The 16759-nt window shown below is 40.9% G+C and overlaps 1 protein-coding gene across 1 annotated transcript in view; it reads right to left on the reverse strand.

Annotated features, from left to right (window-relative positions):
- Window positions 1–4232: 4232 nt before the first annotated feature.
- Window positions 4233–16759, reverse strand: part of mta2 (metastasis associated 1 family, member 2) — a 38168-nt gene continuing 25641 nt past the window's right edge. The window contains exons 8-18 of the mRNA XM_038731734.1: window positions 16100–16199; window positions 12942–13130; window positions 12674–12748; window positions 12500–12558; window positions 12306–12406; window positions 11553–11692; window positions 10050–10278; window positions 9746–9835; window positions 9531–9649; window positions 8236–8378; window positions 4233–7166 (exon numbers count right to left, since the gene is read on the reverse strand). Of these exons, the coding sequence (XP_038587662.1) occupies window positions 7013–7166; window positions 8236–8378; window positions 9531–9649; window positions 9746–9835; window positions 10050–10278; window positions 11553–11692; window positions 12306–12406; window positions 12500–12558; window positions 12674–12748; window positions 12942–13130; window positions 16100–16199 (1399 nt within the window). The 3' untranslated portion in view covers window positions 4233–7012. The remainder of the gene's footprint in view (window positions 7167–8235; window positions 8379–9530; window positions 9650–9745; window positions 9836–10049; window positions 10279–11552; window positions 11693–12305; window positions 12407–12499; window positions 12559–12673; window positions 12749–12941; window positions 13131–16099; window positions 16200–16759) is intronic.

The raw sequence follows: 16759 nt of genomic DNA on the forward strand, positions 1-16759 counted from the left end.
CCAATCCGTTTAGCAGCTCTGCTAATATCAGCGTCATGGTCCTTGCAGAAGGCTGAATCCAGCTGTATTTCTGTGTCTGCTAAAATCCAGGGTTGTATGTGAGACGATACTGGTCTAATTGTTTTATTCATGTAGGCTACTTTCATTTAATTTATCAAGCTTTTTTCTTTCCAGTCCTTTCAAAGTGAAATGGCTAATCGGCAAGCAGATCTTTGTCAAAGTGCTCAATCAACACATATGGGAATACACTGTTAAATGTCATTACAGATTTGTCAAAATTAACACCTCAGTAGGAAGTGGTTGTGGTTAAAACAAACCTTCTAATTAAAAGCCGTCTGATGGGAACACAGCTGAGGAAAAATATTTCCTTTAGCTATTAACAGTTAGGCTAATCTTTGTTTAAGCTTTTCCCTGGTCAGGCCCAGAGCAGACACCAAAATCATTCCAGTGTTCATATGAAGTATTTATCCCCCCATAAAAGTGTCTGTTGTTAAGCTATTTTAAATCAGTGGATATATATATAAATATAAATGTCAGGGTGAAATACATCTCTACAAATTGATAAAGTACACGTATAAAACTAGTATAGACATGTCCTTCAATTTAGTTGTTTTTTTTACCTTTACAAAGCTGTTCAAGCTCTGTCAAGGTTCATTCAGATTTGAACTTCACTTCAGCTCACTTATGGACATTAACTTTGTTTCAAAGCCATCCCTCTCGCTGAAAGATTCAATAATCTTTTCCCCAGTGGCAATTCTCTGTCAGACTGCTGCAGGTTTTCCACCAGGATGCCTTCTTGCCCAGATGTGTTTTTCCAAAAGCTATAAAGCAGAGACTGTCTTCCTGTTGCTCTATCAGACTGTGGCCTCTCTCAATATTGATGATATATATATATAATATGATGATATTGAACAGTTTTTTAGGCCTTCCCCTAATCAACTGTGTGCATGGCTGTAAAAGAAAACATGAAAAAGTGGTGTGAAAATTGTTTATACTGCAGGTTGATTAAAATGTTGTACCATACTGTGGAAAGGTTTTCCTCATAGTGATAAATCCACCAACTCTGCAGTTCTCTCAGCTTTACAGAGCCTTTTAGCCTCTATTAGCCAACTCCACTCCTGTCAACCCTGTCCAGAAGCAGGCAGCTGTTTTCACTGAGATAGCTCTGCAAAACCCACTGCACACCACCTGCCCAGCACCAAGCAGCAGACACACAAGTTAGCAACTAGCTGGTGAACATCATGGAGTGTTAAGCAGCTTCAGTGACATTGCACTGGATGATGTATGTGTGTGTATCTATTATGCTACGTTTATTATGATAAATGTTTTGAATTGTAAATTGTACCACTTTACGGGCCACTGCAATTGCCCCTCGAGGATAAATGAAGTGTTTTGAAATTGAAATTAAAAGAGCCAGATATTTGTCTTTGTTTGGTGGAGACCAAACCAGAGCTAAAAGGAGAGTGAATATTGGACTCATTTACTGAACAGGATCATGAAATGAATCTTAATGTTGCTGTTAGTTTCATAAAACATATGCCATGATACAACATTATATATAACATTTACATTATAAGTCAATAATGTCAATATTGTGCTTTCAGCCATCTCCACTGCCCTGTGTGGCTAAAAAAACCTTTAATACTGCTTCCCTCTGCTGGTTTATTCCTCTAGGCTCATCTATAGGCTCCATCCATCATCAACGGCTTATCCTGCGTACAGGGTCGCGGGGGGCTGGAGCCAATCCCAGCTGACATCGGGCGAAAGAAGGGGTACACCCTGGACAGGTCGCCAGTCCATCGCAGGGCCACAGGCTCTATAGAGGGTATGCGCATGATGTCACAGAACGCAGTTACCATCACTGAGTGGCAAAAAGACGAGCAGCAGTGTTAGCTTGAATCAGCTAAAACACGAACAACACATCTAAAATGGGAGCTGGACCACTGGTTCTTTGGTAAGCAGTTAGGATCACTGTCGAGTCCGACTGCCTTTGAGCAAATAATCACTTGTTTTACTCCCAGTTTGCTAAACGCAGCCATGGTAACAGATGTTTTGCCACTCAGTCCAGAGTGTTCCGGAAGGGTAAGTGACATCAACGCATACCCTCTATAGGCTCATTAGAATATCATCAAAAAGTTGATTTATTTCTGTAATTCCATTCAAAAAGTGAAACTTGTATAATGTATACATTCATTCCACACAGACTGATATATTTCAAGTGTTCATTCCTTTTAATTTTGATGATTATAACTGACAACTAATGAAAACCCCAAATTCAGTATCGCAGAAAATTAGAATATTGTGAAAAGGTTCAATATTGAAGACACCTGGTGCCACACTCTAATCAGCTAATTAACTCAAAACACCTGCAAAGGCCTTTAAATGGTCTCTCAGTCTGGTTCTGTAGGCTACACAATCATGGGGAAGACTGCTGACTTGACAACTGTCCAGAAGACGACCATTGACACCTTGCACAAGGAGGGCAAGACACAGAAGGTCATTGCTAAAGAGGCTGGCTCACAGAGCTCTGTGTCCAAGCACATTAATAGAGAGGCCAAGGGAAGGAAAAGATGTGGTAGAAAAAAAGTAAAAAAGTGTACAAGCAATAGGGATAACCACACCCTGGAGAGGATTGTGAAACAAAAGCCATTCAAAAATGTGGGGGAGATTCACAAAGAGTGGACTGCAGCTGGAGTCAGTGCTTCAAGAACCACCACGCACAGACGTATGCAAGACATGGGTTTCAGCTGTCGCATTCCTTGTGTCAAGACACTCTTGAACAAGACACAGCGTCAGAAGCGTCTCGCCTGGGCTAAAGACAAAAAGGACTGGACTGCTGCTGAGTGCTCCAAAGTTATGTTCTCTGATGAAAGTAAATTTTGCATTTCCTTTGGAAATCAAGGTCCCAGAGTCTGGAGGAAGAGAGGAGAGGCACAGAATCCACGTTGCTTGAAGTCCAGTGTAAAGTTTCCACAGTCAGTGATGGTTCGGGGTGCCATGTCATCTGCTGGTGTTGGTCCACTGTGTTTTCTGAGGTCCAAGGTCAACGCAGCCGTCTACCAGGAAGTTTTAGAGCACTTCATGCTTCCTGCTGCTGACCAACTTTATGGAGATGTAGATTTCATTTTCCAACAGGACTTGGCACCTGCACACAGTGCCAAAGCTACCAGTACCTGGTTTAAGGAACATGGTATCCCTGTTCTTAATTGGCCAGCAAACTGGCCTGACCTGAACCCTATAGAAAATCTATGGGGTATTGTGAAGAGGAAGATGCGATACGCCAGACCCAACAATGCAGAAGAGCTGAAGGCCACTATCAGAGCAACCTGGGCTCTCATAACACCTGAGCAGTGCCACAGACTGATGGACTCCATGCCACGCCGCATTGCTGCAGTAATTCACGCAAAAGGAGCCCCAACTAAGTATTGAGTGCTGTACATGCTGTTACTTTTCATGTTCATACTTTTCAGTTGGCCAACATTTCTAAAAATCCTTTTTTTGTATTGGTCTTAAGTAATATTCTAATTTTCATACTGAATTTGGGATTTTCATTAGTTGTCAGTTTTAATCATCACAATTAAATGAAATAAACATTTGAAATATATCAGTCTGTGTGTAATGAATGAATATAATATCCAAGTTTCACTTACAACTTTTTGATGATATTCTAATTATATGACCAGCACCTGTAAATTTTGTATAAGTGTTAAATTTAAAAAAATGTATTTAACCTTAATTCCACTAACATTTCAACATAGTAACTTTGTAGTTCAGGTCACTCAAATGCTTAAACCTTCAGAAATGTTGTCAACAGGATCAATAGTTTTTCATACCGGTGAAAATACAATCCCTAATCTTGCCAAAAATACCTCACTTTTTTTTTTTTTTTTTTAAACAAAGCCCCTTCTCAAATTCATGTTTTTAATTTCGTCTTAAAACTATGCTGCTGTACAAGAACTTTGCATGAATTAAAGTCTACAATTATTACTCTATTGTAGAATTCTTATTTAATTTAGGAAATATAAAAACAAACAAGATGAAGAAATTGACCAGCATTTGTTGCCAACTTTCCTTATCTGGCAGTTTTGGATACTAGCGAGACAAGAAACATTTTATTGGCACTAAAGGCGTATTAAAGTTTTTGATACCCAGCCCTACTGAGGATCTGAGCTCAGTTTCCTCTATTGCAGCAATCTGATGAACACCAATAGAAACACAATTGAGAAAGAGTCTATGACTGACCACGAAGAAAGAAAAATCTTTATTTCTTTTCTTATCAAGATACATTAAAGGATACAGAGACATTGGAATAAAAAACACTTGAGAAAAAGTTTCAATTGTAGCATGTTTGTCTCTCCATCATACAAAAATCAGCACCCAATCCCTTTTGAATGTCGCCCCTGGTTCAAATGACCAGCCCACCCACCCTATGAAGGAGAGCAATGTTATACATGTACAGTAGCCTATTAGAGCCATCTCCACCATACTGGAGCAGAATTACACACTTTAGATGTAAAAAAGAAAAAAATAAAAGCTTAAAATATGCCACTTTTCCACTTTTCTTTACACAGATTAGTATTTGCTACAAACTCAACACTTCAATTTCTTTTTTTGAGAAATGTTACAAAGCCCACATTGGGACCAAATTGCTTATAAAACCAGTGTAGTCACTTGCTGCTGTGGGGTTTCACAGGCTGAAGGTACAGAGGAATTATAATTATCCAATTAACAACTTACTTTTAGTACTCACCCTTTCATAATGGTACAAACAGGAGGAATTAAATAAAGCAAAAGTTGAAACAGCTGAAGATTTCTTTCACATCGTTATACCCAATCATCATAAACGTCACATCTGTTCTGCATCAGACATTTACAGAGGATTAAGGCCATATGAAAACGTTTCACAATGAGTCAATATTTGGAGGAAAACTACAACTTTAATTTAAGTCATTTTGCAATTTTGAACATTAATTTCAGTACTTTTTTTTGGCCCTAATTGTCTTTCGTACATTTACATATTGCTGCTTTATTAACAGACTATTAACTGACCAGTAACATAATTGCGTCAGTTTCATTTCAAACCAACTAAACTCTACATTGTCAGAAATGCTGAGGCTTTAGTCTACCCTTACTTCAGGGTTAAAGTGTCCACTCACAGTGGACGTCAACCTTTTCTATTTTTTTTTTTACATTATGGCTTTATTTTGGACATTTGCAGACTCAAAACAGTACCTCAAAGCCAAATGTGTTCTTTCATCATGGCAAGTCACACAGTAACTTGTGTAAATCCATGGTAAGCACAATTATTTGAATTTCCTCAAATACTCCATATGATCCCTCCTACACTGTAAACCTCCAGACTTCTTTGAGAAATAATCCTGTCCCCCTTGAGTCCAGACTGCCTGTTCAAACTGCTTGGTGATCAACTGTCAGCAGACAAAAGACAAATGTGGCTTGACTGCAACAGCAACTCTCGCTCGCTCTATGGAGGGTTATTAGTAACAAAATTATCAAGTGAGCATAAAACAAATGTAAGCAGTTATGTCAAGATAAGTATGTCAGATAAGGTGTGTTCCACCTGTCTGGGTAGATTCTGAATTGTATCAACTATTTAAGGTTGCCAGGATTAGTTAGAAGTAGACAGACCGGGATCAGTAAAGACACCAAAATCCTGAATTTGTGCACACTCAGTTTTAAATTTACTCTAATTTACACGTTTGGGTAGATTCTGAAAGCAAGAGAAAAGTTAAACAACTTAATATAACCCGTGTAGCTGTTATGCCCATATTTACTTCAGCTGACTTAAACAGTTTTGAGGACTGATTACTCATTTAAATTATTTAAGTCATAGTAAACTGATCTGCGTTTTGGACTATCGGCTGGTCAAAACAAGCAATTGAAGAAGTCCCCCTTGGGCTTGAACTGCGATGGGCATTTTTAATAAATAAAATGACAATAAAAGGAAACTGAAATTATTTCTAAGAAGGCATGGTGTAACAGGGTGTCACTTTTAGTGTCTAATGACTGTGTGACACTAATGGGCAAACAAAGCCCTACTGCTTGTTTAAATATAGTACAATCCTTTGCCAACTCAAAACATTAAATTACACTCTACATTCCATCTTCACTTTTGTCTACAGCTTTGTTCTGTACTTGCACACCTGTCTCTGCACACTTTAAAACCTGGACTTTCACACTGCTCAAGTTGTTTTGTGCTCACCAAATATTTTTGACACTGGTGGACGTCCATAGTATGTAAAATAATAAGCGGTACAGATTGGGTGAACCTCTAGGGCCTGTCAGAATTTATTAAACACTCCAACCGGCTTGTGTTTGGCTCCTGACCGAAGACAGAAAAAGCTGACAAGTTACAGACTCGGAGAGAAAAGTAAAAGGGATGTAGGTGGATTAAACACGGTGTTCACACTGACTGAGGACATTTCTCAATAGAAGAGTGTATGAGTGAAATCTTCCTTCAGCCTGCTACAGCTGTCCCAGAGTCTCCCATTTCCATCTCTCTACCACCATTCACCTCACATACTGTGGGTCTCACCCCTTTAATGATGTATATATTTACACAAAACTGAGACGTAGAGGAAAAACAAAGTGTGCTTTATCACCATTGTTTCAGGATGAGAGATATCTTGATTTAAATTACACATTTAAACACAGGTGGTATTGAAAAGGGGAGCAAAATAATTCAGGATCTGGAATAAAATACTACAAAGCCCAACACTGTTGTGTGAGTGCCAGTGTGTGTTCAATATGATAGAAATGTACAGTCATCTAAGTGCTTGTGTGTGTGTGTGTGTGTGTGTGTGTGTGTGTGTGAGTTGGACAACTTTTGGGAAGCAACAGAGGACTAAAGAAAAATGACGCTGAAAAGAGGGAAAATAAAAGACTACTGGTATGGCGTACTGTGCTGCCTGTTAGGTGACGGCCCAAGCACAGACCCTCCCCAACTCCCACCCAACCCCCATGTCCCGTTAAAAGACCCCCCAGTCCCTCCCCTTCAGTCCTCCAGGACGATTGGTTCGCTGGTGCTGGAAGGAAGCAGGGGCATGGCCAGCGAGCGGGGGGGCGGTGGCAGCTTGATCCGGACGAGGAGATGAGGTTTCCTCGCTGCCCGACGCATCTCTGACTGGGTCAGATGTTTCCTCAGAGCCCTGGTTGAAAAAGAGCAACAGAACATGATTTAAAAAAGGCCCACTCTAGTCCAATACTACGTTTTTTCACTCCTATGGTAAGTTCCATTTCATCCACTGCTACAAGACGAAGTTTGACAAAATAATGTCAAAAATAACTCCTGTTTCTGTGGTCAAGAATGTACTTTCCTGCTCAAGACTAAAGAAGATTGGGTGTTACAACTAGGACTGGTCATATAAAACAATAATGATAATTATCGTGATATAATTTTCCATAATAAATAAACAATAAATCAAATGTTCAATAAATGTTTGATTTAATTAATTTGAATCACAAACAAATCAGCACTTAATTTTTCTATTAAATGTATTTTGGTGAGGAAAAGGGACTGTAAAAAGATTCTGTTATTTTATTATTTTTTTAAATAATTGTTTTGACCGTTTTTCCTCAGATTTGTTAAGTGATCCACTGTTTGGAATCAAGTGTTTAATCCGACCGACCGGCATATTTTCTCTCTCTCTCTCTCTCTCTCTCTCATATTTCAATTGTAAGTTGCTTTGGATAAAAGGGTCAGCTAAATCACAAATCATTAATTGTTAAATTATTTTTATTAACCACTTGTTCGCTGGTTCTCTTTTTTTCCCCCATTACAATTTAAGAAATGTATCATAATACTACTTCATGTACTTCACATCTTGATCTTTATTCCCACTATAGAATAAAAAAAATTCTTTGCAGTATTTGGCTGCGCAAGTTAGGCCAGCTAGCAAGTGGGCCTCAACCCTGTTTACTGCACTAGTCTTCCCAAAAACACTGATGAGACCTTTCACCACTTCCTTCCTCCAATCTGCTGTTCCCATTGTACTCAGCAGTGTAGTAGTAGTTTGCATAAACAGCTAATAGACTAGCCATGGCCGACGGTGACGTTAGCTCTGTCTGAATGTTCCTGAACTTCCATTCAAATATCACCCTGTGAGCTTGGATGAGGTAGGCCATCAGTCTGTGTTGTAGGTGCTGCTACTACAGTGGTGATTCTTCATCTTTAAGATGAAGACATTTTAATGACAGGACTCAGACAGTGAAATGTACCTGGTGTCCTTTGTAGCCACAAACACCACAGGGTTGGGTGCTTCTCCCTGGCTGACCTTCTGACGCTTGATGACCGACTGAGAGGTGGTCCTCATACCTGAAGTATACGGCCTCCCATTGGCTGGGTAGGGCACCCCTGCAGCCTGTGAACCAATGAAAGACCAGAATGAGTGTGGTCATCAGGATAGTTGAAAATGTGTTATTTAAGAAGATTTGACTGGTTTCTTTTAGGCTGAAGGGAGCAAAAAGTTCCACATCTTAGGGACACCACATGACCAGCATACTCGGCTGGTATACTGTGACTCAGGTCTATGTAAAGGCATTGCCAGCAATAAAGGCTCTTGGAAGTGATGCGACGACACGGTTTGATCGCTGCAGGTGATTCTTAGATGCATTGTGATGCGGGTGATTATGAATCGATTAACAATGTCAATAATCGATTATCTAGATGTCAATTGATAACGTCCTCTGCTCATCCTTCATAGGACAGCTACGTGACAGGCGGCAGTAGGTGATGGTGAAAACGAGCAGAGCAGAGGAAAACATGAGCGCTACTCTTCAGTCTGGCAGTAAATGTACAGTCCGTTAAGTCTGTTGTTTTCCAATTACTAGAAAGCCAGTTAGCGTTAGCTAACATCTCCTCTTCAGCAGGACGTTATCTGGCTGCTGTAAAGTTGGTTTGTTGTCATTCATCCACATACTGAATTCACAAATGACTGAAATGCTGTTTCTCAAGGCCCATGGGGCTCAATACAAGATTACAAGAATCAGCTCATTACTACACTATACCAGACAAAAAAAGAAACGGATACATTAAGGTGGAGTGAATGTGGTTTGGCTGGAGTGTTGTAAAGTGTGTAGTATCTGACTCTATACTAATAACAGCAGCCTCATAAATAAAAATAGCAGCAGCAGAGGTCAGTAATAACGCTGTAATAATGTAGTAATGCTATGCAATGTTAGCTACATTTATATGAAGTAACATTAAATATCTGCATTTCATTACTACCTACTACTTTGAATTGTACCATCGTAGCCTCATAATCGTATTGAGTTGCCTAGAAATTCGAGATATCGAATCGCTGACCTAATAATCATAATCGAATCGTGAGACCAGTAAAGATGCACACCCCTAATGTAATCTCTCGCCCCATATTTCTTGTCTGTAAAACTAACAGCTGTCCCATGAAGCCAAATGATCAAATGATAAGTCAACAGTGCTGACAACACAGTGCATGGTGTGTGTGTGTGTGTGTGTGTGTGTGTGTGTGTGTGTGTGTGTGTGGAATACGGACGCTGTCAAAAACTCTTTTTCCCAGCAGGCTTTGGCCCACACGGGGCTGGCTGGCCTGATTCCTGTTGATGGGTGTCGGGGGTCCTCTCGAAGCCTTCAGTTTCAGAGGAGCTGAGATGGCTGCAGAAACACAACAACACTCCAATTATAGTGGAGAAAGGCCAGGTGAGGAACATACAGCAGCTAAGGAGACCTGCCGACAAGTGATGTTCTTACCTAAATCCTTCACTATGGTGGCCAATGACTGTCGAGGCACCAACTTGCTCTTTATGGGTGTTTTTGTGGCTTTGGGCAGCCTGATGATACCTGAAGCAGACATGTCAAATTAAACATGTGAACCAATGTACAATGTAGTTTACATTAATCTGCTTATCTAATTTACACTGCACTACACAAAAGCATGAATACATGGCAGAATATGTGATACTGACTGGACATCCTGTACATTAACTTGTTAGTAGTTTAAAAACAAGCTGTAAAGACTTAATTCAGGAGTATTGATGTGCGTGTGTGTACATACACTCAGCCTTGACAGCGTTGGCATTGATGGAGGCGTAGGGCCGCCGTGCGGCACGGCGAGGCTGCAGGATGTCCTCACAAACCCGCCGAGCTACGCGGGTCAGCTTGGTGGTCTGCAGGATGAATGTCTGCCGGTTCTTGGCCAGCAGCTTGGCTCGACCCTCGTTGCGGGTGAATGGCGACATACCCTGGACCTCCTGGCGTGTCATGTGACCGCGGGGGCCTGCCTCCTGGACAAAGCAGTAGAAGGGGCACCATGAGGATGCAAACAATGTTTGATCAGCTTGTTTCTTGTTTAAATATAAAGTCTAAGTCAACAGCCTTACATATACACCCCTCCCCTCGGTGCTCCTAGAGAAGCTCCGTCCTCCCAAATTCATGAACAAGCATTGCCAAAGCAGAAACACTGACAACATAAGAAATATGGTGGAATCCTGAGCATCTGTTACTCAAGGTTAAGTTGGGATCAATAAGGGGAAGAAATTTTAATGGCAAAAAAATACTGTTGGAATGTTTTTTTGTAGTACTGGAGCCACTGTGAAAAGCCTGAAAATATTTAAATAGGTTTTGAAGACAACGTCTAAGACGAGGAGTAGCATAGCCTATTGATAACATTATCACTATAGTAACTTCAACAGTAACTCATACTGTATTGTCTGTTAAACAACACCATTAGGGTGAACAAAAAAGGAAACAACATGGCAGGGTTATACCTCTGATGTCATTGAGATTTCTTTCTTACTACAGTGTATTTCCACAGAAGAGCAAGTGGGATGAGTGACGTTACACAGGGGAAGATGTGTAATTCCCAGGAAAAGAATGTGTGGTCTGCTGTAGCAAGTAAATATTTGTATCCAAAGTTGGTCTTCAATGTTATTTACGTTTCATTACTGTCATGGTTCTTTGGGGGCGGGGATGTGGAAGAGGGAGAGTAGCCGAGAACGAGCACCTCCTGTTGACGACTGGTTGTGGCTCGGTCCAACCCCTTTTCCACCACATGGCACCAACTCGATTCACTGCATCAACATGCGCGCTAGTGTTTTACATTTTACAATTTTCGTATTCTATTTTATCACTAAATCCTCTAATGAGAAGTTTTGAGGCAAGAAATCAACTGTGTAGATATCGAATATTGGCAGTTTTACTAAAAGTGATGGTGGATGGAAAATGTGCTCAAAGTTCCGAAGCTCCACAAATGCGGGCAATTGTAAGGCGTTGACCAACTACACTGATGGGGTACTATCTGCAATGGCAAACGGAGGACCGCGGGCCAAAAGCAAGTAGAGTCGAGTTGAGCTGGTACCAGCAAAGGAAGAACGCCATTTGTTAGTTGTGCATTTACAGAGCCAGGTCTGTGTACAAACACCAGATTGTTGCACACACTCAGAACGGACAGCTAGCAGACGGTGAGGAGACACTCGCTGAATTTGACAAAATGTGTGCTGGATTAGAATCCCTGACTGCACCTTTAAGGGGAGAGAAGACTGTAAGAAAGAAGACTTACAGAGCCAGCTCTTGCAGCGCCCTCTAGCTGTGTGGGGGTCTTCAGGCCTCCATACTTCTTCCAGTAGATCCAGCAGGAGGCGCACAGCCTGCACTGCATGTTGGGAGGCCCCCAGGCATACCACTGAGGCGACTGGGCCGCTGGGTTAGCGAGGGGAGAAACAGTGTTAAAGAAGGGTATCTCAACAGACGTAGACTACTTCTGCTCTTAAAACTTTCCACTCAGAGTTGCCGTGGTTTACAGATGAAGTCTAGAATGACACCAGTGTCCGCAGCAACGTTATACAGGCTGTGCTATCACAGTCAATAGAGACTTTAGAGAGGACGCAACTACTGAATGTACCTGTGAGTATTTAAAGTTCAGTAGACTACCTCGTGACCTTTATACATGTTTCTGCCCAGGTGAACATCCTCTATTCACCTGACAGTCTTCCATCAACTATAATGGAATAGTGCAGAGAAATCCTATTTCTGCTTTAAAATAATTACAGGAAGAACAGAGAGGGAAACCAGAAAATACACATGGTCAAGCGTGAGAGATTTGAACGTATGATGCAGGTCTTCTGGTATTATTATGTGCACCAGAGACTGCAAAAGTGCTAATTTAGCTGGGTCATCGTAGTTTTTACGTTGGCTTTTTATCAATTGCAATTACATTTGCTGTGTTTTATTGTTGGACCATGTTGTACAAACAACCATTTTTCTCTCTAAACTTGTTTTCCTGTCACATCAGTCCTTCAGAGTGTGTACTTACTGTGGCAGCTCTCACAGCTGAGTCCTTTCTGAAAGCCTGCTGCCCCGTTCATGCCAGGCTTGCTGCCTGGCACCATGATCTGGTTTGGGTTGGGTTTGGTGCTGGTGAGGGGAGGAGAGAGAAGAATGAGTTATTCTGACAGCAGTTCTAACTCATTGAAGGTACTGCGTGTAGCAGTTTACAGTAATACTTACTAGGTGGGGATGTACACCTGCTTCAGCTTGCTGTCCGCCTCTGCTGCCTTTAGTCGCTTCTGACCAAAGACAACAGTGAATGGGAAAATGGGTTAGAGAGGAGCCCGACAGAAACATGCAGTCAAACCCACATCAAACAGAGCTGGTTTTATGGTGCGCTTCCTGCAGACCTACCTGTTGGATGTAGCGGTCAGTAGTCTTCCACATGTAGTAGAACTGGACCACACTGGCTAGAGACTTCCAGGGCAGCTGAGGGAGAGGAGGGAAACATCAACTGAACCAGAATTCCACATATAGGACATATACATGACAGTTCAATTCCACATCACACCAACGTTAACACAGTTTCAAATGTGTGTATCATTTAAATTTTACATGAATAGTACCGCTAATCAAGCTTCCATGGGTATACTCTAAGAGACAGCAGAGAAGAAGGGCTTACAAAGTCCTGGCGGATGTCGTTGAAGTCTTTGCCGTATTTCTCCAGAGCCTCCTCAAACAGCATGGCCTCTGAGGCGCTCCACTCCTCCATCTCATCGCGGCAGAGCACCGGACCCCCCTGAGGAACCAGGGTGGACATGGCTTTGGCCAGGTCATAGTTGTTCTTCTGCAACGTGTCCATAGCATGGAACTGGTAGCAGAGAAAAGGTAGACACAAGCATTGGAACGTTAAAGCTTTATCACCACAGACATTAGACTACATACTAACACATGTACATCTATTAGCATTAGAGGCTGGACATATCTGTACACACTTCTAAACACAGACAGTTTGTAAAAACAGAGATCTATAAACCAAGCTGCACTTTTATACTGTAGTACTACCTAGCCTAGCTTTCCTGTGTGTTAGTTTGATCAAACACAACCATGACAACTCATATCAACTTTGTGAGGACAACACATTAGTCTAAAAAAATATATATAAAATATAAATGACACAGGCTAGTGGGGCTGGCATGCCGTCATGAGCATTTTAACTTGTGCATTGGTGCCCGCTACACTCAGTTACAGCGCCAAAATTCTGGTGACTTGTTTTTTCTATGTTCTACTGCGCTGAGTTTCTTGATGGGATGTACGACTCTTGAACCAGTTGAAGACCAGCCGGAAATGCAATGCTACCAAGCCGACCAATCACAGTTCTAGCGATGTGTGACTGCAACATTTTTGGGGAGGTATGCGTGAAGCTACATGAAGATTTGTCGCAGAAGTATAATTTGGCCTTTAGTAACATACTAACTACTTTCGAGGCTTTGAGGCTGTGGATAAAGGAGGTATACAACATGTGAGAGACTGTGTGTGTCATAATGGGGCTTTAAGTCTTCTTAAAATCTGACACGAAACAGCTAGGTTATGTGCTGCTATTAAGTAAGCTGAAAGCCTCTGCCGGTACAGATGGGAGACCCAGTGTATCACCTGATGCACCGCCATCTACTTATACCAGCAAGTGCACAGTCTCAAACACCAGCAGTTACAACCAGCAAGTGGTATTTTCACAGGTGAACATAATAAGCAACCCAGGGTATGAGCTCCCTGGTTGTAAACACTGCAGGGTACAGCAGAGAAGAATGTAGCCTGACACAAGTGAACAGTTTGTTCATTTGTATATGACTTGTGTTTACATGGACAGACTTATGTGACAAAACATGATGTGATAAAAATACTGTACTTCCCTAGGTGGAAGATTAGCTAATAATTAAGGATGTGCCTTGGTTGATACTGTACTTGCAATAATTAACAAGTAGTTCAATTCTGAGCAGGTAAATAACAGGGTGACCCTGGGGCTTTTGAGTTCTTGGGGGATCTGGGGACCTGAGCAGTTGCCTGGTAGGTAAACCAACCTCGCCATGTACAGTGTATACACACACATCATGTATTGGTCACAGTGAATGGTTTGGTCAAGTTTCGTACGCCAGGGTATATGCACAGGAATCCTGAAGTGAAATTCAATACCTTTTCAAGACCTTTTCAACATATTTAAGACTGCCGCGTAGCTGTAACCAATTAAGTCAGCCACACACCTTTAAAAAGGGACATTTGAGATTTTAAAAGGAATTTAAGTATATTTATAACATATTTATTGCCTATATGTCATCAGGTTGTAATGCCACCTACAGGCATTCACCAACTTTCTCAGTTGCCTAGAACAGCCTCTATGGGCCAACAGTTTTCTATGTGAAGGACTGCTCAGATTTCCTGCGAAAACCAACTGTCTTACACAGGTTATTGTATGTATGTTTATGTATGCAATATTACAGCAAATCATGTGAAACAGTGTGATTTTGTGTTTTAGCTGGTTTAAACTAGATAATGTGAGCTTGCCTGCAATGATATGTGTGATAACTTTCACCGTCCACTTGATCGATACAACAAAATTCAAACAGGCCAGGAGGGAACAAAGATGGAGAGAATAACCTGAGTGATGAATAACGTAAGTAGTACAGGTGGTGTAGCACAGGCACAACCTGGAGGAGGAACTAGTCTAAATGACTGTATTAGTATAACATTAAATTGAAAGTATATTGTTAATTTAATAGTAAACTAAAAGTTTGAAATTAATATATTCATTATGTTACTATATTCAATATAATTTCATATAATAGAATATAACTTACCACTAGTAGGCTATAATATTAATTCAAATTACAGCTGCTTCAGTTTGGGGTTGTTTTTTTATTCAGTAACTTTGTGCAAGAAAAATGCTCTAGGCTACATGATAGTCTCCAACCTTGATTTTAGGCAGGCTACTAACTCGTCAATAATCATAACTGTTTATGCAGAACTGAGTTCATCATTTATAAAGTTTGTTGCAGCACATCAAGCTTTTTTTTAAATCCCACTCCATCCAGGCTGTGACTGATTTGTTCACAAAAAGTGACACTGACGAGAGCATCGGCTTTATGAAAAGTTGAATTTGTTTCAATAAAAAGCAGAGCTTCAGCTAAATAGCCAGCTAACGTTAGCCAAACCCACACGCTCCTTAAATTTTCCCTGTTGTCTTCTGTCTTACTGATTCCTCTGCTGGCGGCACATCTCGCTCTTGTTTTTCAGGAACGGGGCTGTTCAAAGTGGCCACAGAGCGACCGGCCAACCGGGTTAATCCCGTTACTACTGATCGCCACTGCCTATGTTTTGGGGGGAGATTACGGTCGATTGTATTCGTAAATCATTTTCCAGTTCGCACGGATCTATTTTTTGGAGCATTTAAGAGTGAAATACGTTACAGAAAGGAATCACAGTCACTACTCTCTGCCTGTCTAGTATTTTTGGCTATGCATTGTAAATAAATCATCTACACTTTTAGTAAACAAACTTTTGGACAAACAGGATTTTCATATTGAAAAAAATATCTTCAAAATTTAATACCTTGTTAAATGGCGACTTTTTAAGACTTTTTAAGACCCCGCGGACACCCTGTACACATAAAATGTAATAAACTGTACTGTTGTGTACTAACAACAAATAAGTCTGCTTTCAGAATGAATTAGAATAGAATTAATTCCAAATTTAAAAAACAGCGAAGAGAAACCTGTTTTTACTGACACATTTGGTAATATCAATATAGTATGGAAAAACACACACACACACAGTCAATAATCTCACCAGTGTGATGTCTCTAGAGGCTGCAGCTGCACTCATATGTAGGCTGGGTTGGCGGATGGAGCTGCTGCAGTCCAGGGCCCGGGCGAATGTCCCCACAGCTCTAAAGCAAACAGATACTGGTTACTATCACTCTGATCAGTCTGTTCTACATTTACAATTGGGAAATATTACTACTGTTTATGAGTTAGTGTGTGTAATGCTGAATGTTTATTAAATGACCACTAGGTGGAGTGTTTGACTCATGCAGACATGTATAGGCAGCAGAATGATTCCCTCCAAAAGCAGACACAACATTAGTATTTACTTACTATAGTATTTCATTTTTAAAAGCTGTACCACCAATCAACTGTAGTATCACAGTTCAGTTGCCAAACTACAGCGTTAAATGCTTATTCTAATGCCTTTTTGGCACACGTCATACAAAATGTGTACATTCCCTGAATTGAAATGAATATCTCCTGTACATCCTGGATGACATGCATGATCACTGATATTCCGCTGACCTCACTTTCAGAACACTACACTTTTGCAATCTTATCTTAAGCTCCTGCAAACAACGGATGTTACATGTCAACCATGAAATATTTATTTTCCCATGAGAGATTATCAAATTTGTTGCCAATTCCCGCATTTCCTCTAGAAAAGCTGTCCTGCGGATGG

Source organism: Micropterus salmoides, unplaced genomic scaffold (assembly GCF_014851395.1).
Source record: "Micropterus salmoides isolate LMB-PRFRI ecotype aquatic unplaced genomic scaffold, ASM1485139v1 Ms_hic_scaffold_2, whole genome shotgun sequence".
In the NCBI taxonomy this organism is placed as follows: Eukaryota; Metazoa; Chordata; class Actinopteri; order Centrarchiformes; family Centrarchidae; genus Micropterus; species Micropterus salmoides.